Genomic DNA, 27,472 nt, shown 5'->3' with positions numbered 1-27,472 from the left:
CAAAGAGGAGTGGGACAAAATCCCTTCTGAGATGTGTGCAAACCTGGTGGCCAACTACAAGAAACATCTGACCTCTGTGATTGCCAACATGGGTTTTGCCACCAAGTACTAAGTCATGTTTTGAGAAGGGGTCAAATACTTTTTTCACCCATTAAAATGCAAATCATTTTATAACTTTTTCGAAGTGCGTTTTTCTGAATTTGTTTTTGCTCTGTCTTAATCTGTCTCTCACTAAAAATAAACCTACCATTAAAATTATAGACTGATCATTTCTTTGTCAGTGGGGAAATGTACAAAATCAGCAGGGGATCAAATACTTTTTTTCCCTCACTGTATATAGCTAACTTAGGTGCCATTCAGAAGATAGCCATTTTACATGTAAATAGTAAAAATTTTAAAAGCAGTGGAGTTTACCTTTACCTTTATAAAACACAGCAAAATGCTTTCCAAACATGCATTTTGTCCCCGTTTGGTGTGTTAACGCGCGCATGTTAGCAGAAGAAAGCACAGCCTATTCAGTTGATTGGGCTACCAACAGACCAAAAATGTAATATGTACCATGTTCGTAACCAACGCACGACAACCAAAGGCAGTATGTGGCAGTGTGCTGCAACACAGGTACATTCCCTTAGTGCATTGGGGTGCTACTAAACACAGGTAGAAGTGGACCCTCAGTCAGAAAGTGTTCAGTCTTCTTATCTCTCAAACAAAATCCTTGACTTAAAGTGGTTAAAAATCCCTAGATACTTATTTCCTAGCAGCTGAGTCTGAAAAGCAGATTTTCTTTCTTTTTTTTTCCAAGTCCAAAAACATGCAATTTCTGTTTTTTTTTTTTTTTCTTTCCGTATATCATTTTTCAACTGTAGCAATTTTCCCCCTCGAAAAGAAATCTATTTTTAGTGCAGCACAGAGAGCAGAGCAAGAACCCTCATTGTAAATGTGTCTAGCTAAAAAATATCTGGCTTGTCGAGATCAAATAGAATTCATTGTGAAAATAGAAACTGCGACTTGTAAAGCATCCCATACCCCTGCTACTCTGTTATTTCTATGTTTACATTCCTACTCATGACAATTTTCGAGCTAGTCATGTAAGCTGTTGTGAGGGATTAAGTAATTAGGGAGTATTAAATGTATTTGAGGAGCTGGGTCATGGAAAGCGAGGGGGAGGGAGGCAGAAACCGAGAGGGGAGCGAGAGAGATATAAAATCTATCCTTTTACTCACAGCCTGGTAGCTGGAAGGGACAGATCATCTTGAAAGACTTTTTTATTTATTTTATTTTCACATTTACCAGTTTGATACGGCTGAGATGGGTGAGTATTGATTGTGGGAAGATGGATTGACGTGAGGAGCTATTTCACACGAGGCACACCATAGGCATGAATGTGGAGCATACCTCAGGAATTCAGCCTGGCTCAGAAGCCATTCCAGTATGAACTGCTTATTGTAGACCTTTTGGCTTTAGAGCAAAATCTGTTTTACTGGTTAAGCTGTATCTCTGCAGTGTTTTACCTGTTTATATGCATTTCTCTCTAATGACTGTGGTTTATAGAAATCATTAACATATTCACTGCTTGCATGCATTGTATATTCTTAGAACAAGGATCCTTAGGCCTTTTTAAATACCTTATTTGAATTGTATTGGCATTTTATTCAAGGCTGCTCAGGTCTTTAGGATGAATTTGCATTATATATGAATCAGCATGGGTCATGTCGTTTTGAAATATTAAGAATTGCTGGACTCCTTTGCATCGATCAGTTGCTTCTTAGACTGAATTAAGTTTAGCAGTTCGCAACTGACTTGACTAGTAAGGACCATGATGTCTTAGACTACTCTGAATAAATTTCATATAATCTATTGATATCAAACTCTTTCTAGTTATTGGATTGTATGCTATTAAGCCCAATGGATGTGCACCGTTACAGATAATGTTAATTAAATCGAGAGAGGCTTTGGATATATTATTTTTACTAATATGTTTGTTTTAAGAGAGCTTCTGCATTTCTGTCCATTAAATGGTGCTTCTGAAAGAGTTTAGTAAACTTTTACTCACATTTGACATTTTGCCTGATACTTACATTGACTGTATGTAAAATGAAAAATTATATTAGAGAACTTGAAATCGTCTGGAATTCATTAGATGAGGACAGTGAAAGTATAAAAGGCCAATCATTTTAAATTAGATTGGCATTAAAAGGTTAAGTAGGGTGGTCTGACACCCAAGTCCTCGAAAGCTAATATCACTACTTAGCATAAACCTTGATTCATTAGATAAGATAGTGGTGAATCCTTGGTCAGGTTTTAGTTTGAGAATCCCGATGTTTCTCTGAAAGTACACTTTTCAAATTAAGTATTTATGTGATGATAGCTGATTTGACAGGGATTTCAATGTTTTTGCTAGAGATTTAATTACATTTGATTTATCTTGACTAGCAAAATTCTAGTGTCATTCATAAGCATAGGAAACATCTTCCTGCATTTTAATTGCCTAGATAGTCTGAAAAGTGCATTAACACTAATAAATGTATACACTATACATTACCCCTAATAAATGTATACACTATACTGGTTTGAAATCAAACACACATCAATGGCAATTACAGTTCCATACATGGATCCAACACCATTTACTTTTAAAACCACAATTGACTATACTTTAATTAACGCATTTCACTCCCCCTAAAAGCAATGGCTGTCCAGGAGCCTAGATAAATTCTTCTCTTTCAAAATGTGAACTAGTAACCTCTGCCACAATATTAGCCTATTGTCAACACATACAATTCACACAATATCTTTATATGTCTTAACACAAAAGTATATTCCAACTGATAAGCAAACCAAATAAAGAGGGTGTTCCATTTGGAAAATCTGAAAAGGAGACAAGGATTATTGAGCCAGGATCACAGATTTGCTTCCTCAAGGCCATGGGCCTGGTAGTACTCTATAATTCTGCCCTCCTTGTAGCTACATCATTGACTCTGTCCCTTCTCTCCTACCCAACTTTTAGTAACTTGGTTTGTAATGATATTACACTCTACGCCTTCAGATTTTCTAGCTCGCAGGACATCAACCCACTTCCAGCAGGGTTGACGTGACTTGGGCAGGTTAACTCTGCAGTGAACCCATTCATACAGGCAAATGGTAGCGACCACTATGGGTTTTAACTGAAATTTGCCCTTTATAGCACCTCCTGTTGCAATTTTGACCTTTTAAAAAAGATATGTCTGTATCACTTGCTGCCATGCCCAAACAGGAATGTAACATAATTCACAACATTATATCTTTCTTCAAAGAGGCAAATAGTTATTTAATGTTAGGTTAGAGGATTTAGAGACGCAACTTAACAATTTTAAAATATTGTCTTATTAAAAGAAAATAGTTCAGAAAAATATTTACAGAAAAGATATTGTAAAATAGACAATATCAACAGCAAAATAAATGGGAATAAAAGTGAAAAGTACTTAGCAAAGTTCAAATGGTGCTTGTTTTCATAAGGAGTACAATTGGATTGTAAAGTAGTTCAATGTGGTATATCAGAATCACCAGCTCTCACAAATGACTCTTTTGATTTCTTCATAGTTTCGGGAGCTGCCATTTTTTCTGGTGTTAAAGTGGGTGTTTATACAATTTACATTGATAACCAATCAAAGGGTCTAAGCAGCGTGCTGAAAGGGTGTTGAAATGTTTCATGATATTTAGCAGACACCCCCTTAATGCCAGTTTTTCTAAACACATCTGTATTTCTACTGACACGTTTTGCAGTCTGTCGACTACCATTTTGTTGCACCAAATGAAATCATGATTTGATAGAGACCAAATTTAATATAATATAAATCCTTTGCTTATTTGGCTTAGAAACTCTGATGAATTTCATTAAGCTTCTTCTCCTTTGCTAAAATAAATGTGTTTGGTGTCTAAATGATTGTTATTTTTTTATACATTAATGCAACCACTTTTATTGAATATAACTCCATTATAGCTAGAGTTATGGAAATAATATATTGTTTGGCTATGTTAGTTCAATCTCAGTCCACAATCTAGACCCACAAGTGTGCATTTTGTTAATAAAAATGTTTCCATGATAGGTGTTGAAGACTGGACTTGACATAAAAGTCTACATTAGGAGGCTTTGCAGACTTTGTTAAGTACTGCTAGAAGTTTTATGATCCTCTGCCTGTCATCTAGCTTTTCTCTGTTTTCCATCTAACTTTGGCGGTTTTTATCAATTGTGCTATAGACTGGAATGTTTTCTTTTCTCAAATATAATTATTCCCATGAATATCCGGCACAGCTGTAAGATTTAAATCTGACTTTTTTTGTCTTTGACTTGTCAATTTTGGATAAATGAGAGTGGCACTGTGTTCAGTATGATTTCCCCATTCTTTCCTCTCAGTTTGGGGTTCATCAGACCTCATTACTGTCACATGATGTTCTAAGACCAAGCCTTCAGTTTTTTAAGATGAAGTTTACGAACTACTGTATGTCCATCAAGTGTTATGATTGATAATTATATTCATCCCCAGAGGCATTTATGGCACAAAGATGTAGATCTGAGGGAATGAGAATGTACAGGAAAAACTACACAGGAAAACTAAATATGTCAAATGTAAAAAACATATATAAAGCTGAAATTAGGATAAAATTTAGTAGATGTTCTAGATTTATTTCCAACTTTATTATTCTGGTTTTGAGAACCAATATCAGGTTTATTCTGATGTTTGTGTCACTGTGTCAGTAAGTTTTCTCCCACCTTCTGTACTGGTAACTCACACTCATACATTAGTTGTCATTTGTGCAGAAGGTCAGGGAAAATACCCCCAATGGAAACACAATGAGCCGAAAAGCCGACAAGCTCCGAAACTTTGCTCCCCTATCCAATACTAAACTATATATTTTGCATAAACATACAGTATATAAAATATTAGATCAACAGACAAACTAGCATTTTTTTAAAAAAAAGAAATAGAAACCTACATATTTTAAGTATAGGCTTCCTAAAAGCAGTAAAGTGTTTTTGCTAGAATTTTACCAAATTGTTTTACTTATTTCATACCCATTTGACCTCCTGAAGGTTTTACCCCTTTCTTGACCAAAGCATTTTTTTGGTATGCAGCACTACCCTACTTTAACTGGCAATTGGACGGTCAGGCAACACTGTATGCAAATTAGGTTTATAACCTTTTTTTTCACACAAATAGAGCTTTCTTTTGGTGGTATTTGATCACCACTGGGTTTAGTTTATATTTTGCGCTATAAATGAAAAAATACCAAAAGTTTTGAAAAAACCCAATATTTTCTACTTTATATAAAATCAAAGATGCACCGCACTGCTGTCCAGCCAACCTAGTGTAAACTTGAAAATGTCTTCAGTCCATTAGTCTCCGCCAAAGACACACACCCTGACATGTCTCGCTCCACCCACCATATTAAGCTTGGGTCATCAAATCAAAATATATCAGGGGGCGTGGATTTGGCAGAAACTGGCTGGATGGGAGTGCGTCACTCCTTTGATTTTTTTTTTCTACATGCATTGTTTCAAATGAGCACCATGGCAGCCTGCACCTTCTTTCCTGGTGACTGCAGGAGTTTAGGTTCCCCAGCTTGATCATAATCTATATCATTCTGTTATAAATAATATCCAATAAAAATGAAAAATGTACAGTGCCTTGCGAAAGTATTCGGCCCCCTTAAACTTTGTGACCTTTTGCCACATTTCAGGCTTCAAACATAAAGATATAAAGCTGTAATTTTTTGTGAAGAATCAACAAGTGGGACACAATCATGAAGTGGAACAAAATTTATTGGATATTTCAAACTTTGTTAACAAATAAAAAACTGAAAAATTGGGCGTGAAAAATTATTTAGCCCCCTTAAGTTAATACTTTGTAGCACCACCTTTTGCTACGATTACAGCTGTAAGTCGCTTGGGGTATGTCTCTATCAGTTTTGCACATCGAGAAACTGAAATTTATGCCCATTCCTCCTTGCAAAACAGCTCGAGCTCAGTGAGGTTGGATGGAGAGTGTTTGTGAACAGCAGTTTTCAGTTCTTTCCACAGATTCTCGATTGGATTCAGGTCTGGACTTTGACTTGGCCATTCTAACACCAGGATATGTTTATTTGTGAACCATTCAATTGTAGATTTTGCTTTATGTTTTGGATCATTGTCTTGTTGGAAGACAACATCCCAGTCTCAGGTCTTTTGCAGACTCCATCAGGTTTTCTTCCAGAATGGTCCTGTATTTGGCTCCATCCATCTTCCCATCAATTTTAACCATCTTCCTTGTCCCTGCTGAAGAAAAGCAGGCCCAAACCATGATGCTGCCACCACCATGTTTGACAGTGGGGATGGTGTGTTCAGGGTGATGAGCTGTGTTGCTGTTACGCCAAACATAATGTTTTGCAATGTTGCCAAAAAGTTCAATTTTGGTTTCATCTGACCAGAGCACCTTCTTCCACATGTTTGGTGTGTCTCCCAGGTGGCTTGTGGCAAACTTTAAACAACACTTTATATGGATATCTTTAAGAAATGGCTTTCTTCTTGCCACTATTCCATAAAGGCCAGATTTGTGCAGTATACGACTGATTGTTGTCCTATGGACAGAGTCTCCCACTTCAGCTGTAGATCTCTGCAGTTCATCCAGAGTGATCATGGGCCTCTTGGCTGCATCTCTGATCAGTCTTCTCCTTGTATGAGCTGAAAGTTTAGAGGGACGGCCAGGTCTTCGTAGATTTGCAGTGGTCTAATACTCCTTCCATTTCAATATTATCGCTTGCACAGTGCTCCTTGGGATGTTTAAAGCTTGGGAAATCTTTTTGTATCCAAATCCGGCTTTAAACTTCTCCACAACAGTATCTCTGACCTGCCTGGTGTGTTCCTTGTTCTTCATGATGCTCTTTGCGCTTTAAACGGACCACTGAGACTATCACAGTGCAGGTGAATTTATATGGAGACTTGATTAGACACAGGTGGATTCTATTTATCATCATTATTCATTTAGGTCAACATTGGATCACTCACTGAACTTCTGGAGAGAGTTTGCAAAGTTCAAAGGGGCCGAATACTTTCGCAAGGCACTGTATCTTCATAAATTTAGGCCAAAATGTTATCTGCTACATGTCTTTGATAAAAAAATCCCAATAAATGTATACTAATTGATCTGCATTAAAGATATAGCGTCTACAAACTATGGTATGCAGTATCTTACAAAAGTGAGTACACCCCTCACATTTCTGTAAATATTTTATTATATCTTTTCATGTGACAACACTGAAGAAATTACACTTTTCTACAATGTAAAGTAGTGAGTGTACAACTTGTATACCAGTGTAAATTTGCTGTCCCCTCAAAATAACTCAACACACAGCTATTAATATCTAAACCACTGGCAACAAAAGTGAGTACACCCCTAAATGAAAATGTCCAAATTGGGGTCAATTAGCCATTTTCCCTCCTCACTGTCATGTGACACATTAGTGTTACAAGGTTTCAGGTGTGAACGGGGAGCAGGTGTGTTAAATTTGGTGTTATCACTCTCACTCTCTCATACTGGTCACTGGAAGTTAAACATGGCACCTCATGGCAAAGAACTCTCTGAGAATCTGAAAAAAATAATTGTTGCTCTACATAAAGATAGCCTAGGTTATAAGAAGATTGCCATGACCCTGAAACTGAGCTGCAGAAAGGTGGCCAAGACCATACAGTGGTTTACCAGGACAGGTTCCACTCAGAACAGGCCTTGTCATGGTCAACCAAAGAAGTTCAGTACACATGCTCAGCGTCATATCCAGAGGTTGTCTTTGGGAAATAAACGTATGAGTGCTGCCAGCATTCCTGCAGAGGTTGAAGGGGTGGGGGATCAACCTGTCAGTGCGCAGACCATACACCGCACACTGCATCAAATTGTTCTGCATGGCTGTCATCCCAGAAGGAAGCCTCTTCTAAAGATGATGCACAAGAAATCCCGCAAACAGTTTGCTGAAGACAAGCGGACTAAGGACATGGATTACTGGAACCATGTCCTCTGATCTGATGAGACCAAGATAAACATATTTGGTTCAGATGGTGTCAAGCGTGTGTGGCGGCGGCAACTAGTAAGAGTACAAAGACAAGTGTGTCTTTCCTACACTCAAGCATGGTGTTGGGAGTGTCATGGTCTGCAGCTGCATGAGAGCTGCCGACACTGGGGAGCTACAGTTAATTTAGGGAACCATGAATGCCAACACGTACTATGACATACTGAAGCAGCGCAAGATCCTCTTCCTTTGGAGACTGGGCTGCAGGGCAGTATTCCAACATGATAATGACCCCAAACACACCTCCAAGACGACCACTGTCTTGCTAAAGAAGCTGAGGCTAAAGGTGATGGACTGGCCAAGCGTCTCCAGACCTAAATCCTACTGAGCATCTGTGAGGCATCCTCAAATGGAAGGTGGAGGAGCACAAGGTCTCTAACATCCTCCAGCTCTGTGATGTCGTCATGGAGGAGTGGAAGAGGACTCCAGTGAAAACCTGTGAAGCTCTGGTGAACTCCATGCCCAAGAGGGTTAAGGCAATGCAGGGAAATAATGGTGGACACACAAAATATTGACACTTTGGGCCCAATTTGGACATTTTCACTTAGGGGTGTACTCACTTTTGTTGCCAGTGGTTTGGACATTAATGGCTGTGTGTTAAGTTATTTTGAGGGGACAGCAAATTTACACTGTTATACAAGCTGTACACTCACTACTTTAAATGGTAGTAAAGTGTCATTTCTTCAGTGTTGTCACATGAAAAGAAATAATAATAAAATATTTTCAAAAATGTGAGGGGTGTACTCAATTTGTGAGATACTGTATATATTTAAAAATTGATTGTGTAAGGCCCTAAAATGCCAGGACACTACAAATGCCCCCCAAATGACCTGGTTTAGGAAAGTAGACAATCCGAGGTATTTAGCAAGAGGCATGGCGAGTTTTTTTAAAATGTTACTTTTTGTCACAATTTTTTGGGAAAATTAAAAAATTTACTAAAATCTGTTTTTGGCTGGTAACGGTATGTAAAAAAATATATAAAAATCTTTTTTTTATTCAATTTTTAAAAATAGTTTTTTCTTTTTTTTCTATTTTTTTTACATACTTTTATCAGAGCAGTTTAGTTACATATAGTTACATAGTTACATAGTTAGTGAGGTTGAAAAAAGACATCAGTCCATCCAGTTCAACCTATGATGTGTGTGCGTTTGCTTTTAACCGTACATTGTATACCCCTGTATGTTGTGGTCTCCAAGGTGCCCATCTAATAGTTTTTTGAAACTATCAATGCTCCCAGCTGATACGAATTCCACATCCTTACCGCTCTTACAGTGAAGAACCCCTTACGCATTTTAAGGTTAAACTGCCTTTCCTCTAGTTTTAGTGAATGGCCACGTGTCTTATTGTATCTCCTCTCTCTGAATAGTTTGTTCCTTATGCTAGGGTCGCCAGTACAGTATTTGTACATTGATATCATATCCCCCCTCAATCGTCTCTTCTCCAGAGAGAATAGGTTCAGTGCTTGTAGTCTTTCCTCATAGCTGATGTCCTCCATTCCCCTAATTATTTTTGTTGCCCTTCTCTGGACTCTTTCCAATTCTTAGCACATCCTTCCTGAGAACCGGTGCCCAGAACTGGACAGCATAGTCCAGATGTGGCCAGACCAGAGTCTTGTAGAGCGGGAGAATAATCTCTTTATTTCTGGAGTGATTCCCCTTTTTTATACATCCCAGTATTCTGTTGGCTTTGCTTGTAGCGGCTTGGCATTGCATGCCACTGCCAAGCCTGTTGTCTACCAGTACCCCCAAGTCCTTTTCCATCCTAGACTCACCCAGAGGTTCCCCCCCTAGTGAGTAGCTTGCTTTCTGGTTTCTGGCCCCCAAGTGCATTACTTTACATTTTTCAACATAAAACCTCATCTGCCATGTAGTTGCCCACCCCGTTATTTTGTTCAGGTCCACTTGTAAGGTTTCCACATCCTGCATAGAAGATATTGGCATGCTTAGTTTAGTATCATCTGCAAATACTGAGATTGTACTAAATATCCCCTCCTCTAGATCATTTATGAATAAATTAAACAGGATTGGTCCCAGGACAGAACCCTGGGGGACCCCACTTTCCACACCCGCCCAATCCGAGTACTCCCCATTAATCACCACCCTCTGGACTCTCCCCTGGAGCCAGTTCTCTATCCAGGTACTCACCCTATGGTCCATACCTACCTTCCTTAATTTGTACAGTAAGCGTTTGTGGGGAACGGTGTCAAAGGCCTTTGCAAAGTCCAGATACACCACATCCACAGGCTTCCCTTTATCTAGGTGGCAGCTCACTTCATTGTAGAAGGTTAATAGATTGGTTTGTATATTAAAAAAGAATAGCGCGCAAATGCAAAAGAAATTACTACCAAATCTGAAGAGAGTCCATAAATAAAAATGGGGGTTTGGTCCCACCATATGGCCATATCGTGCTCAAGCCCACTACTGCGTCAAAGTACCCCATTATCAGTGGGTCCTACACTATCCATGAAAAAGAGATGAATCCAGCCCTTCTAACCCTTGGAGACAACACTCCTTGCTGGGAAAAATGTGCAAATGCACTACAGGGGACTCCTCCTATATCCATTTGATGGTGGACACTGATTGAGTACAGGTGTATGTGGGGGGTGGGGAGGGCTGCTCAACCTCGATAGTCTGGTCAGACCGAATACATAATAAACAGGCAAAAAATTTGGGGGAGCATACCCATGTATTTCCAAAGCTGCTGCAGCTATGAACCAAAAGACATGTATATTAAAAAAGAATAGCGCGCAAATGCAAAAGAAATTACTACCAAATCTGAAGAGAGTCCATAAATAAAAATGGGGGTTTGGTCCCACCATATGGCCATATCGTGCTCAAGCCCACTACTGCGTCAAAGTACCCCATTATCAGTGGGTCCTACACTATCCATGAAAAAGAGATGAATCCAGCCCTTCTAACCCTTGGAGACAACACTCCTTGCTGGGAAAAATGTGCAAATGCACTACAGGGGACTCCTCCTATATCCATTTGATGGTGGACACTGATTGAGTACAGGTGTATGTGGGGGGTGGGGAGGGCTGCTCAACCTCGATAGTCTGGTCAGACCGAATACATAATAAACAGGCAAAAAATTTGGGGGAGCATACCCATGTATTTCCAAAGCTGCTGCAGCTATGAACCAAAAGACATGTATATTAAAAAAGAATAGCGCGCAAATGCAAAAGAAATTACTACCAAATCTGAAGAGAGTCCATAAATAAAAATGGGGGTTTGGTCCCACCATATGGCCATATCGTGCTCAAGCCCACTACTGCGTCAAAGTACCCCATTATCAGTGGGTCCTACACTATCCATGAAAAAGAGATGAATCCAGCCCTTCTAACCCTTGGAGACAACACTCCTTGCTGGGAAAAATGTGCAAATGCACTACAGGGGACTCCTCCTATATCCATTTGATGGTGGACACTGATTGAGTACAGGTGTATGTGGGGGGTGGGGAGGGCTGCTCAACCTCGATAGTCTGGTCAGACCGAATACATAATAAACAGGCAAAAAATTTGGGGGAGCATACCCATGTATTTCCAAAGCTGCTGCAGCTATGAACCAAAAGACATGTATATTAAAAAAGAATAGCGCGCAAATGCAAAAGAAATTACTACCAAATCTGAAGAGAGTCCATAAATAAAAATGGGGGTTTGGTCCCACCATATGGCCATATCGTGCTCAAGCCCACTACTGCGTCAAAGTACCCCATTATCAGTGGGTCCTACACTATCCATGAAAAAGAGATGAATCCAGCCCTTCTAACCCTTGGAGACAACACTCCTTGCTGGGAAAAATGTGCAAATGCACTACAGGGGACTCCTCCTATATCCATTTGATGGTGGACACTGATTGAGTACAGGTGTATGTGGGGGGTGGGGAGGGCTGCTCAACCTCGATAGTCTGGTCAGACCGAATACATAATAAACAGGCAAAAAATTTGGGGGAGCATACCCATGTATTTCCAAAGCTGCTGCAGCTATGAACCAAAAGACATGTATATTAAAAAAGAATAGCGCGCAAATGCAAAAGAAATTACTACCAAATCTGAAGAGAGTCCATAAATAAAAATGGGGGTTTGGTCCCACCATATGGCCATATCGTGCTCAAGCCCACTACTGCGTCAAAGTACCCCATTATCAGTGGGTCCTACACTATCCATGAAAAAGAGATGAATCCAGCCCTTCTAACCCTTGGAGACAACACTCCTTGCTGGGAAAAATGTGCAAATGCACTACAGGGGACTCCTCCTATATCCATTTGATGGTGGACACTGATTGAGTACAGGTGTATGTGGGGGGTGGGGAGGGCTGCTCAACCTCGATAGTCTGGTCAGACCGAATACATAATAAACAGGCAAAAAATTTGGGGGAGCATACCCATGTATTTCCAAAGCTGCTGCAGCTATGAACCAAAAGACATGTATATTAAAAAAGAATAGCGCGCAAATGCAAAAGAAATTACTACCAAATCTGAAGAGAGTCCATAAATAAAAATGGGGGTTTGGTCCCACCATATGGCCATATCGTGCTCAAGCCCACTACTGCGTCAAAGTACCCCATTATCAGTGGGTCCTACACTATCCATGAAAAAGAGATGAATCCAGCCCTTCTAACCCTTGGAGACAACACTCCTTGCTGGGAAAAATGTGCAAATGCACTACAGGGGACTCCTCCTATATCCATTTGATGGTGGACACTGATTGAGTACAGGTGTATGTGGGGGGTGGGGAGGGCTGCTCAACCTCGATAGTCTGGTCAGACCGAATACATAATAAACAGGCAAAAAATTTGGGGGAGCATACCCATGTATTTCCAAAGCTGCTGCAGCTATGAACCAAAAGACATGTATATTAAAAGAGAATAGCGCGCAAATGCAAAAGAAATTACTACCAAATCTGAAGAGAGTCCATAAATAAAAATGGCTTTAGATATACATGTTCAGGGCTTGCTCCCCCAATTTTTTGCTTGTTTAATAGATTGGTTTGGCAAGAACGATTTTTCATGAATCCATGCTGATTACTACTAATAATACAGTTTTCATTACTAAAGTCCTGTATGTGGTCCCTTAACATCCCCTCCAAAATCTTGTAGACTACAGATGTTAGGCTGACCGGCCTATAGTTACCCGGGATACATCTCGGCCCCTTTTTAAATATTGGTACCACGTTGGCTTTTTTCCAATCAGCTGGCACCATACCCGTCTGTAAACTATCCTTCAAAGATCAAGAATAATGGTCTGGCAATCACCTGGCTGAGCTCTTTCAGAACCCTCGGGTGCAAGCCATCCGGTCCCGGTGATTTATTTATGTTAAGTTTCTCTGGTTTAGTTTTAAGTCTATCTTCTGTTAGCCATGGCGGCACTTCCTGAGGTGTGTTGTTTAGTTCGGCCTTACAAGCTAGGTTCGTGTAGCCCCCCCGATTCTTTTGTGAAGACTGAAGAGAAGAAATGATTTAACACTTCCGCCTTTTCTCTGTCCTCAGTGGCCATATTTCCTTTGTCATCTTTTATGGGGCCAATGTGTTCTGGCCTCGCTTTCTTACTGTTTATATACTTAAAAAACTTCTTGGGGTTCTTTTTACTCTCCTCCGCTATATGTCTCTCATGTTCTATTTTAGCAGCCCTGATTTCGTTTTTACATTTCTTATTACACTCTTTGTAATGCTTAAATGCTGCCAGTAATGCTTAAATGCTGCCACATACTAACACTATACTACTCTGGGGGGGTGATCGAGGATTTTTTTTTCACTTTGTGATTGCTGTTACAGTGATGAACACTATAACAGCATTGTTTGAACTGTCATGAATAGGTTTCCATTCATGACAGCTTGCTTTCTCTTGACATGCTGTGATTGGCTACAGCTAACCACATGGTACGGGGTGCTGTGATTGGCCCAGGTACCATGTGATAGCTGTGGGACAATCACAGCATTGCTACAAATAGCACAGCTGTTATGAATTAAATTCATTCAAAACAGTTGTGTATACATTGGGATTATGTGATTGCATAGCAATCATGTGATCGACTGGCCACTTTAATCCATTGTGTTCAGTGGATACAGTGGTTATGGGAGCAGAATGCTGCTCACCCCAGGGGGAGCACGAGTGCCATTGTGCGAAGCAACGTATATATTCGTTGTTGAGCCTGTCCATGCTGCCCGCCCACACGCTCAGTGTGGGTGGTTTTAAAAAGGTTAAATAGGTCAACTGAGTTATTGTATATGGGTATATGCCTTCATTCATTTAAACCTAAGCAATGGCATTTAGAGTGTAATAACAATTCAAATTAATTTAATTACAGTTTGTTTCTTACTTTGAAACATTGAAAAACATATATGTGATCCTTGAAGGTTGTCATGTGAAAACTGTTTGCAAACAATAAAACTGCAGAAAGATGGTGTAACTCCACCTTCTTTTTTCTTGTGCTTGAGCGCCAGCAAAACTTCCTTGACTCCTCTCTAGCTCTCCAATAATTCGATTTTTATAATATTAAAATAATATTAATGAGCAGATACATATTGTAGGTGGGACATCATTTGCTGCAATCTCCCACCCTCATGTGTTATTCATTATACCCTCATCACCCAAATCTCCAACAGACAACAGCTCAGACATCAATGTGGGTACACACCCCTAACACCATGACAGCATTTAGTTGGCATACTCAAGACTCAGCCAATCCAAGACAATACCAAGTTCACACTGGTTCATAACATCAGGTGACAGCAGGATAATTACCAAAGCCCATCCACCCAGTTCCACATGTACGGAAAAGATACATTTTTGGGGTTCTAGATTTACAGTTTTCATATGCACGAGGGTACAGAGGGCAAATATTTTATCTGCAGCATGGCTAACTCCAGACAAACTCTTCTTTTGCTTTTCTAATATAAATATAATAAAAATATACTGAAACCCTAAAAAATATAATACAAGGAAAATAGAAAGAGCCATAACCAAAGAAGATGAAAAAAAAAATATTTTTGCTTTATTTTTAAATGTATAAAATTATTACCTTAGGGGCTAACTCCATTTCGCATTCACACCAGTGTCATGTCAGTTAGTGACAAACACTTTCACTGGGTCAAGGGCAGAAATATGGATGGGGTTCAGCTGATTCCTAGTCTGTGTGGCACTTTATGAGTTAGGCTGTTGGTAGTGGTAGGGCTGTGTGCCAGTATGCCAGGAGTCAAGCACCGAAAACACCTTTACTCCTCACCTGGGGTATGATATAGATATTTTCCTGGTTGAATGCAGGTGGTATGTTCTTGAGAGAGGGAGAGAGTGCATGCAGACTGTGCTGGGATAGCTAGAAAGTTTAAGCAAACCCAAACCTTTGCAGAACTAGGCAGGAGGATAAATGTTCTGTTGTGTACTGGATTGTGCTGACACAGGTCCCCTGCAAACTTTATTTGCCTTTAGTTTGATGCAACGGTGCATTCTTTTAAAGTTTAATTAACCTCCCTGGCGGTATGATTATGTCAGGAATCCTGTACCAAAAGCGGTACAATTTTTTTCACGGAAATTTGGCTTTATGTATTATTGGCCTACAATTCTTAGTAATTACTGACTTAAACCTGACCAAAACAAGACTCTAGTAGACATCCCAGATGTGATAAATTTGAAACACAAATGCATGAATTATAATCTAATCAATAATATAATTTTATTATATAATATAATATATATATATTATATTATATAATAAAATTATATTATTGATTAGATTATAATTCATGCATTATATATATATATATATATATATATATATATATATATATATATATATATGTGTGTATATATATATATATATATATATATATATATATATATATATATATATATATATATATATATATATCTGTATATATATATATATATATATATATAATATATATATATATATATATATATATATATATATATATAATATAAATGTTATGTGTGTGTTTGTGTTTTGTGCAACGTTCAAAGTTTGAATTTCCTTCCCTAGTTCCGCTCCCATGCAGCATTGCTGCTGCAGGGAACGGAACTAGGAAGTCTTCACACCAACGGAAGACAGACGAGCGGCGGGGATCTCAGATGGCTGGCGATCACAGCAATGGGAGATCATCGCTGGATCGCCAGGAGAAGGTAAGATGCGCTCTGCACATCCAAACCGAACGTGACTCGGGGATACCGATAACAGCATAGAAAATCCACCCCGAGTCAAGCTCGGGGATACCGCTAGGCAGGTTAAACCCAGTGTAATCCCTTACATTTACAGTGCTTGAGTCTGAGAGTCGGTTCACACTGGGGCGGCATGACTCTGTACTACTTCGGGGGCGACTTGTGCATTCCCATGCACCACGACTTCGGAGCGACTTGCAGGGACTTCACATAATGGAAGTCTATGCAAGTCGCTCAAAGGTCGCCCCGAAGTAGTACAGGACCCTTTTTCTAAGTCAGAGCGACTTGTGTCGCTCCTATTAGAACGGGTCCTGTAGCAGTCAATGGACCGCGAGGGAGCGCGACTTGTCAGGCTGACAAGTCGCCTGACAAGTCGCGCTAGTGTGAATCGGGTCTTATTGTGTTGTTGACACTTTATAACATAACATTTTGAATTTAGGCACTTCTTGATATGTGTGTGCTTTTATTATAACTTTCAATTTGGGGATTTGGCCCCCCACTTATCATCTCAACACCACATTTTAAAAGTCTTGTATTTTTTTATTTTGTGACAATGTAAATAAACTATTGGACAGGTTAAGATGAAGTCAATATTTAGTAACATTAAACAGACTTAATCTTTTTAAGAACTTTAAAGAAAATGCATTGCACAAATAGATGTTCCTGTCAGAAATAATAATACTGATATGCCAAACAATGACCCATAATGGGTTTATCTAATTTATTAGTACATTTACAGAACTGCCATTTTGTGTGTCCAGGCAAGCACAATGATAAAAAATGGATGAATGTGAACTGTACATAGCCCATTGCAACTCATTCTGACTGTGAATAAATGTCTTCTTTAATAGAACAGAAATGATAAACTGAAAAGTAAGCAAAAATCAAACAAAATATATATTGTACAATGTTATGTGAGACCCCCTGATGTGGAAAACACAGCTTTTAAGCCCATATATAAATCAAACAAATCCACTAGTGTGTATTTTGCTTGAGCAAGTTGTCAAACAAAATGCTCGCAAGGGAGAAACATCATATATTACAACATCAATCATTTTACAGATCAATAATAATTAATAATGTTTACTTGACATCAATTCAGTGCACACAGAATGCAGAACTCTGAGTTGCATCTGTCGATGCTTTGCTTTATACCCAGGAATTTGATTTGATGGGTGCTATGCAACTTCTTCTGGAACTGCTGAGAATAAGAGAGAGAGATAAAGGATTTTTATACAATAACCAACTAAACTAACTTAAAGTGGAGTTCCGGCCTATTTTGCAACTTTAATGATTCCTGGAGTGCTCGCTATGCTGATCAACAATTGGGCATTATCAATTTTTTTCGGGGTCCCTTACCTTATTTTTAGGGCATTTTTGTACTTCCTCCTTCTCCCCCCTTCTGTGGCCGGGGCCACCGACATCACTTCTGCCTTTGCATTGCATCCTGGGAGCTGTTTGTCATCACTCCCAGGAGGCTGGAATCAGGAAGAACTCCCAGAACACTCCCTGGAAGAAGGAAACTGCAGATTACACTGCAGCTTCAGATGCCCACATCCAAGATGGCCGTGCCCAGACAGAGTTTTTAAAAGTAAGATTTTGACTAAAATCCAATACCGTACACCTTGTAAGTATGAGAATAGTGGTTCTGTAAAGGGCGATGGATTAGTATTATAGGGGTATTTTTAGTTAAAAAAGGTATTTGAGACCGGAACTCCACTTTAAAGTAGAACTAAGGAGAACATTGCTCCTCTTGCTTGAATGGAGCAGAAATAAATACAATGGGAAAATGGGTCGCTGTGATGTTTGGTATTTAAAGCGGTGAGTCAGCACGCCACCTGTGCCCCAGAATGATGTCATCTGTGACAAAACACATTGGGTTAGCGATGTGCTGACGTCACCATGCCCTGTGAGATCCCAGAAGGATGGGCCATGCTGCTTTAGCCGGCCGGCTTGATTTTTATGCTTTTCACTGCGCTGTTGTAAGTGCAATATTTTATAATATGATAATAAACCACCTTACTTTCTTACACTATGGCAAATCTTTTGTTATGTTTTATGGGGAGTGTCACCCTTCGAAAGGCTGCCAAGCTTAATTAATGGTGGAGGTATACATAGGAGGGTCCTTATATTCCTTCAGAATAATTGCCTTGTTTGGGTTTTAATCCAATTCCTAAGCTCTGTGGACCCATTGAGGTCTATATTTCTGGTAAGCAGGTCATCCTGTCTTGGTGGTGGACATTACAATTGGTGGTGGAAAAATTTTCACGGGGGAAGTCCATGTGTAAAATACATTGTTGGAGATATACGTGTTTACATTTTTTTGGACTTGCACAGGTGTTCCCATTAATCATGCTAATGGATCTATTTTTTGTTTTATAATGTCACTAATTATGTTTTCATGTCAAAAATATTTTTAGTCTATGCTATTTTTACTTTTATGTTCAATATTTGCAAATAGCGTAACTTATAATTTTTTATATTGTTATTGGTGTATATCTCACTTTTGAGTTGCTGCTCTAAATTGTACACTATAGCGCAGTTTTGTTTTTCCTGTATGACTTGTCAAAGTGATGTGACTGGCCTCTCCTCTAATTATGGAGTTCTTTCTGCATCTTTAATGTGTAAGTCCACCCTAACACAAAAATCCCTGCATCTACAGACATCCATGATCTAACACCAACCTTTCTATCCCTGTAAAGACGAAATCAGTAAACATAGTACATACCATTTTTAAAGCTGATCCAATCTGGTCTTCAGCAGCAGAAGCTCTGCAGAGGACACAGCCGACAATGGCTGGAAAATGAATGGGAAGTAATGTTACCCGTAGACTTACTATGGGACTTCCGTTGTTGGTTATGTTCTTTGCACCCGCCTCCACAGCAAAGCTGTGGCTGACAGCTCAGCGTGGGATCGGTTCAGATCGGCTTCAAAAAAGGTATGTATACTGATTTCTTCTTTTCATGTCTAGATAGGTTAGTGTTAGATCGTAGATGTCTGTAGATGCAGGGATTTTAGTGTTAGGGTGAACTTACACTTTAAGCAATGAGAACTCCATGGAACACCATAGGCTGCATACAGGGCTGCTGTTAGAAATCACGGGGCCCCGTACAGACTACCTGGCAGGGCCCCCTCAAGAAAATATTAAATTACAACACAATCACTATTAGCAGACACAAATATAACATAACTCGCATAATTCCTGCTAAATCTAAAAAAAAAAAAAAAACTATGTAAAATAAAAAAGAAGATGAGATGAGAAAATATACAGGCTGGGCAGTTGGAGCTCCGGGACCAGAGAGATAGAGAGAGAGAAACAAAGTTACAAATAAACTCCTGAGCAGAGATAACATTAGAGCCAGTGCTGGGAGGGGGGCCCACACAAGGGAGGGGGATTAGTGAGGGACAACTGTCTCTTTCTCAACAGATAAAAGCTGATAGCAGGGAGAGGAAGAGATCAGATTCAGGTGCTGGAGGAAGATTTCTGTATTTGTTGTCCATCACTAACCCCCCTGTCTGTGTGGGCCCCCCTGTGTGCTCGGGCCCCCTACAAGAGGGCTGGTGGTCCCCCCTATCAGCGGCCCTGGCTGCATACATTGGCCTGTATTCTATGAATTATATGGAGAATGCAGCTGCAGTGTGTCATAATACTGCTGTCTCCAGCAAAGAGCAGATAGTGAAATCCTATGTCCATTATATCTAGCTCCCTTAGAGCTGGCCCACACTAACTTATATCTTAGCTTTGGATGGATGTAAAAGGCTCAAGTCAATCATTGGCTAAATACATTTTTTAAATGAATTCCAGTAACTAGAGTTTTATATGTGGACCAGTAATATGCTCCAATACAGATCAGATTGAAGCCTTACACCAACCTTTTTTTTTTTTTTTGAATGTCAGGTTTTTATTTCTTTAAATCCTGTCTCAGGACAAGAAATCCGAGGAGCAGTTGTCATTGGGACAGGAAGACAGACAGAAAACAAAACATTGCCAGACGTTCTAACCATTCCCTATTCAGGTAGTCATTTTTTTTTTAAACTTTAAAAAAGAGAATTGCCATCACTTTTAGTTCTGCTTTTCTCATGTGTAGCAAGATTATGTATCCCACCTCTTTAAGAGTGGCTAGAATTGATTACAGGGTCCACCTACCCTTAACCAGTAATGACATCCCCAACGGTACTCAGAACACAGGGATTTACTGGCTTAAATGAGAAGTATGGCCAAAGCTTGTTTAACTGTCCTGTGGATTACAGGAGTGCAGTTCATTCTGCAGTCCTGTGACCCATTTTCAGCAAACAGTGGGCTGAAGCCCACTGTCAGCTGACATCACAGAGGCGGTCCAGGCTAGGGAAGATCATGACAATGAAGTCGGGATTCACCCACTTGCCTGGATCGGCACCTCCTGGCTCAGACAATCAGTGAGACTATGAGAGCCTGAGCCGGCCGCTCCTAACCTCTCCACAGCCCAGCACTAAAGTGAGCGGGGGGGGGGGGGGCAAAGCAGATAACCATGACTGAGAGTTACCAGTTCTCTGCTCAGGTAGCCCTGAGAACTGAGCGATCAGTGGTGTTTGAGTGCTCGGTTCTCAGTTTTGACAGTTGATGCATCTGCCTAGGTAAGTATGATTCTGAAAAAAAAAAAAAAACAGATTCTCTTTTGAGAAAAATATTTTTGTTTTATTGATCTGCCATTCTAGAAATAAGTTAGTTAGTGACTAGGCAACCCAGTGCAGACATGCATGAACAGAAATTGCAATACAAAAGTTACAGGTAATGTACTTTATACATTGGATCAGCAATTTCTCCTTGTGTTACACTGGCTAATAAAGAATAGATACACAAAAGAAATGCAAATGCCCATAACCAGCAAAATCGGGAACCATTAGAGCTTGTTTTAAATAACACGCTTTGTGCAATGTGTGTTTCTACTAGTGCAGAGTAGTATAAAATGGCTTGACTGATTTTAGGCAGGACACCCATTTATGATTTTCTTCAATTGACTTAAAAGAAAACTTTGGAACACTGTCCTCCTAATATTTCAGCTAAAACAATGCCTGGAGTGTCTACTACCTCTTGATTTAATTTGTTTAATTTAGTGCACTTTATATGTGTTTTTTTCCCTTGTTTTGTATATTTAAGTATTGTGTGTTGGTTTAGTGCTGTAAAAACTTAAAATAAATAGACCAATGAATTATTTTCTTGGCACAAAATAGGTCCATGATAGTTGGAGGGAGCTTCTGTAACATTTAGGAACCATCAATAGTCTATTCTACACTTAAAAAGATACTAAACAGAGAAGTGTTAATTGGCATAATTTATTAACCACTTAAGCCCCGGAAGATTTTACCCCCTTCCTGACCAGGGGGTATTTTGCGATTCGGCACTGCGTGACTTTAACGGACAATTGCGCGGTCCTGCGACGCTGTACCCAAGTTAATTTGACGTCCTTTTTTTCCCATAAACAGAGCTTTCTTTTGGTGGTATTTGATCACCTGTGCGATTTTTTGATCATGCGCTATAAACAAAAAAAGAGCGACAATTTTGCAAAAATAACAATATTTTTCACATTCTTTTATATGAAATTCCTCCCAAAAAAATGTAAAAATCAAAATTTTTTTAAATTGTTTTCTGCTACCTATGTTTGTTAAAAAAAATCACAATAAGCGTATTTTGATTGGTTTGCGCAAAAGTCATTGCGTTTACTAACTAAGGGAAAGATTTTTGTCATTTTTGGTGTTTTTTTTTTTAACGAGTAATGGCAGTGATCTGCGATTTTTTTTGCGGTACTGCGACATTGCGGCGGATAGATCGGACCCTTGACTGACATTTTTGACACTTTTGGGGGTACCAGTGACATTACTACAGTAATCAGTGCTATACATATGCACTGTTACTTTAAAAATGACACTGGGAGGGAAGGGGTTAACTTTATTGGAGAGGGAGGGGTTAAGTGTGTCCCTAGGGGCGTGTTTCTTACTGTCATTGGATGTGGCTTGATGTGTAACAGCACAGATCAACGGTCCTACATAGCAGGACCGAGTGATCTGTGCTTTTACACAGGGGAGAATGACAGGTGGCTTTGTTTACATTAGCCGCCTGCCTTTCTCTCTCTCTACCCGACGATCGCGAGTGACCGGCGGACATCGGGTCCGCCGGTCACACGGGCTGGCTTCTTCGGGTATGAGCGGGGGTGGGAGCGCGCCTCCGGCAGCGCGCGCTCGCCCCCTATTCGCTCCCAGGCTAGTGACATACCGGTACGTCACTTTGCCTGGGAGGGGCTGACCGCTGCCGTATATAGTCGGGCGGCGGTCGGCAAGTGGTTAACATAAATCATACATATCATGCCACCGTATTTTTTTTTCCTCCAAGTACCTTATTTCTGCATCGCTGTTGTGTGGTGACATGATCTTTCCGTGTTCTTTGGCATCTTCAGGGCAAAATCCTTGGGAGGGGCTTCTATTACTCTGGTGATGTATGCCCTCTGCAGTGTGAGTCTGTGTCTGGCCAGCCCTGATTGGTGCTGCTAAAGCCTTATGACTGAAAAAATAAACAGTTTTAAAAGAGCAATTTAAATTAAATATCAAGTAATTGTTTTATAGCTCCCAATAAATCTTTATTGAAGATCAGAGTTGTCATTTTTGTGCATTAATCAGATGTAGGCGGAGTCAGAGATGACTGACACTAGCTTTCACTTTGTTCATATGGCAGCTACAACTAAGGATCTTTTTTTTTTTTAACTTCACGGGTATTGGAAATTACTTTAGATATATTTATGATGGATTTATATTAAAACAAGACTTTTTTGTGAGTTTCTTAGTGAATGTAATCAATCAGCATACTATACCCCCCATAGTGTTTAGCAATGAGGATATGGAGGAAGAGGGAGGGAGAGGACTGTCATTTCCACTGTGTTCATGCCCACATGTGTGACTCTATAGTGATATGGGCTGCACAGATTAGAAAAAGGAGGAAATGAAGAGCTTATAAGGGAACTGAAATTGTGCATTCTCTGTAGAGGACACAGCTGGTCTACACAATCTGAACCAGCAGTGGGGACACAGAGAATATGGGAGGGACAGCTGAAAGCAGGGTTAACCAGGTACATTTCACTTTACACAAAAGAAATGCTTAAGTGCAGTGGTCCCCATCCTCCCCAGCACCAGGGACCAGAGCAGAAGTGTTTTTTCCTCACAGCTTCCTCTAGGATTCTGCACCAGGGAATTTTGGATTGTCAACTGGGGGTCTCCCCACTCCAAAGAAAGGCACTGGCTTTCCTATTCACTACATTTAATGATGTACACTGCTGAATAATAATGCATCGTCGTTATACACTAAATGATCATTAAGGTGGTAAAGCGGCTTTAAAGTGATTGTAAAGGATTTTTTTTAAATTTAAATAAAAAACATGTTATACTTACTGTCACCCCGCAGGCTGCTTGCTATGGGGGCACTTGCAAACGCTCACTCTCGAGTCAGTTTGATGCGTTCATAGACACACAGCAGGGCTTGGCCCTGCCCCTGCTTCCTCCCCACTGGCTATGATTGACAGCAGTGGGAGCCAATGAAGTCCACTACTGTTTCTGCGCCAATGAGGAGGAAGAGTGCCAAGAGAGCCTGTGCTCTCATGCAGAACGCTGGATTGACATTGGGCTCAGGTAAGTATAAGGGGGAGGGGGGCTGGGGAGGAGGGAGCTGCACCAAGAAGGTTTTTACCTTAAAGCAGAGCATTCATTAAGGTAACAACATTTTCTGCCTTTAGAACCACTTTAGGTTTCAGTTAACAAATCTGGGGGCCCCCTTGTTAAAGGGGGCTTCCAGATTCCAATAAGCCCCTCACCCGCAGACCTCCACAACAACAACCCAAGGCCAGGGTTGTCAAGAAGAGGCCCTTGTCCCCATCAACATGAGGACAAGGTGCTTTGGGGGGCACCCCAAAGCATTCTCCCCATGTTGAGGGCAAGCAGCCTGGTATGGTTCCCCTTCCCTTCCCTGGCCTGCAAGATAAGGGTCTGATATGGATTTCAGGGGGGACCCAACGCTGTTTTTTTTTATTTTGGCGGTTTCCCTCAAAATCCGTACCAGACCTGAAGGGCCTGGTATGGACTGGGGGGTTGGGGGGGCCCTACACCGGGTTTTTTTTTCATCTGTGTTGCTGGGAGCCAACAATACATTACAGCCGCGAGCAAATTTAAATGACATTTTTTCCTTTATAAATGTTAGTATTGCTGCAGCAGGCTCCATACATCGTACAAATGCCCCACTTAACAGGCACATTAAGGGGACCCCCCATATTTAAAGAAGTTTTTCATTTTTATTCTTTCACTTTAAACATCATCAAAATCACTGCTCCTGTAAAAACGATTGTTTTAAAAATATTTTTTTTTGCATTGATACATGTCTCCCAGGACAGTACCCGGGTCCCCATGCACTTTTTATGGCAATAGCTTGCATATAAGCCTTTAAAATTAGGACTTTTGATTTTAGATTTTCGTGTTCATGTTTAATAGAGTTTGCATGTTTACTAGAACTTTTTCCCTATTCGAGATGTTCTGGCAAAAAAACGAACAGGGGGGTGTTCGGCCCATAACTACAGCTTAGTTATTTGCAAATAGCCTCACCTCTCAGGAGGTGTATTCCATAAGTGAACTCAGAAATTAGTAAATTAATTCCAGAAATATTACTGAATCCCATTAGCCACACACTGGAGCCCGAAATCCGGATAAAATAGGGCTAACAAAATAAGATATTTTTATATTTTTCTCATCTCTGTAAAAATGAATGGCTTATTGCTTTATTGAATTTTTCATGTTGCTAATTACCACTTCTAGTTTGTACGAAGAAAAGACTGCTTGTGCACAAATAGGACATGTGTGTGGATGAGTGCACACATGCTGCAAGGAAAATTTACAGCAAGCTTATCAAAACATTGATTTTGACATCAGCCTGAATTGCATTTCTTGGCATCAGTACATATCTTATGGCAGGCATTTAATTTATCTGTTAATTTACTGAACTGGTGAAGCTATGTCCATAGCAGAGACATTAAGCTTTTTGAAAAATATACTATTTTTGGTGCAAAGTAAATCTAGGCATGATTATTCTATAGTCACTTATTTAACCGGATTATACAGTATGTGCAATGCTACGATCTGGGAAAGAAAATGCCTGAAAGCCACAGGAATTAAAATGTAATTATTTTATGTTGAGAGTATATCCTCAGTCCCATTTGTATCCATCTACTCTTGGTACCACCTAAGCTTTAGGTTTTTTTTTCTTTGGTTGGTTGTTTTTTTTTAGTTTTTTTTTTTTATTAATATCCTCTAGTTGAGAGACCTCACGCACCTGACAGGACCATTGAAAAAGGTTTGTACTCTCCTTGTTTGATAGTTTATTTCATACTAGTAATACAGCTAGAGAGGTTAAAGGTTCTTAGTAGAGTTGAGGAAATAAGTAGGGTTGAGCGAACACCTAGATGTCCGTGTTCGACGGGTTCGGCCGAACTTTAAAAAAAAGTCCGGGTCCGTGTCCCGGACTTTTACCGAACTTTTCCCGGACACCGAACCCCATTGAAGTCAATGGGGACCCGAACTTTAAGGCACTAAAATGGCTCTAAAACACCAAAGGAAAGGGCTAGAGTGCTGCAAATGACAGCAAAACGTAATTAAGAGCATGGCAAGTGCTCTGCAAACAAATGTGGATAGGGAAATAACTTAAAACAACAAAAAAAAAACAGAAAAATAAAACAATGTTCTTCTTCATCTCTGAAGGACGAGGCCCATATGGAGTAGGAGGGACGTTGAGGTGGTGGTGGATGTGGCGGTGACATAGGCGTGCGCACAGGGTGTGCTGGGTGTGCCTGGGCACACCCTAATCACCTAGGGCACATAGCATTGCCAGTGAGGAGATGGGAAAGATCTCCCTGGGACCTGCTCTGCTCTATTTCTCCTTGCCTACAGGTACATGGCCCCGATACATTACTCTCCCTGCTGGCAAACACATGCATGTGTATTTCAACTTTGGGGTGCACACCTTAATGCAATAGGCTGCGCACACCTATGGGCGGTGTAGGTGGAAGCGGCGGTGGAGGAGGACCAGGGCCGGATTAACAGCATCATGGGCTTGGTGCTGAGGATTTTGAAGGGCCTTAAGGGCCGTGCCTTGCCATGCACCCAGAGGAGGAAGGGTGCAGCCATGCATGCCTAATTCAACATGGGATGCTGTCTCTGAAGCCCATAAACACATCCATGCATCGCCAACTGTCCCTCCTTGTCCGGCCTTCACGCTGTGTGGGGAGGTTCTGAGGGTGCTGCCTGGGGAAGCGAGCATAGAAGCCAGACTTCTGTGTTTACAAGTGACAGAAGAGCGGTAACAGTGAATATGGCCAACCCGGGGCCTATATAAAAGGTAGGGGCCTGGAGCTGCAGCTCCAATAGCCCCTACATTAATCTGGCCCTGAGGAGGAGGACGAGGTAGCCAACACTGCTTCTTTTCAAAAATTTTAAATGAGGGTACACCCCAAAAGAGTGAGAAAGAGCAAAAATGGAACAATGGGTGGGTAAGGTCGGTATCCATTGCTATTCTGCATAAGGTACGGAAAAGTCCCGTGGGATCCATGCCTGGTTCATTTTAATGAACGTGAGCTTGTCCACATTGTCTCTGGACAGGCGGCTGCGCTTGTCTGTTATAACGCCCCCAGCCGTGCTAAATACCCGTTCAGATAATACACTGGCTGCAGGGCACGCCAGCACCTCCAAGGCGTAAAGGGCAAGCTCAAGCCATGTGCCCAATTTGGAGACCCAGAAGTTGAAGGGGGCAGACCCGTCATTCACTACATGTAGGCGTGTGCACACATACTGCTCCACCATGTTGGTAAAATGCTGCCTCCTGCTAAGACGTTCCATCTGAGCTGCTGGTGCTGCTGTTTGTTGTGGCGTGCTGACAAAGCTTTTCCACATTTCGGCCATGCTAACCCTGCCTTCTGAGGTGCTGGCGGTGCCCTGGTTGCGTTGGCGACCTCCTCCTCCTCCTCCTCTGCCTTGTGCTTCCACTGTGGCCCCGCTGTCAGATGGGAATGCCAGCAGCATGGCGTCTACCAGCGTGCGCTTGTACTCGCGCATCTTGCGATCGCGCTCCAGTGAGTGAATTAAGGACGGTACGTTGTCCTTGTAACGGGGATCCAGCAGCGTGGCCACCCAGTAATCAGCACAAGTTAGAATGTGGGCAACTC

General features: G+C 40.7%; 1 protein-coding gene across 2 annotated transcripts in view; it reads left to right on the top strand.

Moving 5' to 3' along the window:
- The first annotated feature begins 1,185 nt into the window (after positions 1-1,185).
- Positions 1,186-27,472, top strand: part of LOC309563838 (rap1 GTPase-GDP dissociation stimulator 1-like) — a 296,711-nt gene continuing 270,424 nt past the window's right edge. For both annotated transcript variants that reach the window (XM_082268470.1, XM_082268469.1), the window contains exon 1: positions 1,186-1,312. In XM_082268470.1, the coding sequence (XP_082124596.1) occupies positions 1,309-1,312 (4 nt within the window). In that variant the 5' untranslated portion in view covers positions 1,186-1,308. The remainder of the gene's footprint in view (positions 1,313-27,472) is intronic.

Source organism: Pelophylax lessonae (assembly GCF_965119305.1).
Source record: "Pelophylax lessonae genome assembly, chromosome: 9".
NCBI lineage: Eukaryota > Metazoa > Chordata > Amphibia > Anura > Ranidae > Pelophylax > Pelophylax lessonae.
This window is presented reverse-complemented; position numbering and strand designations above follow the sequence as displayed.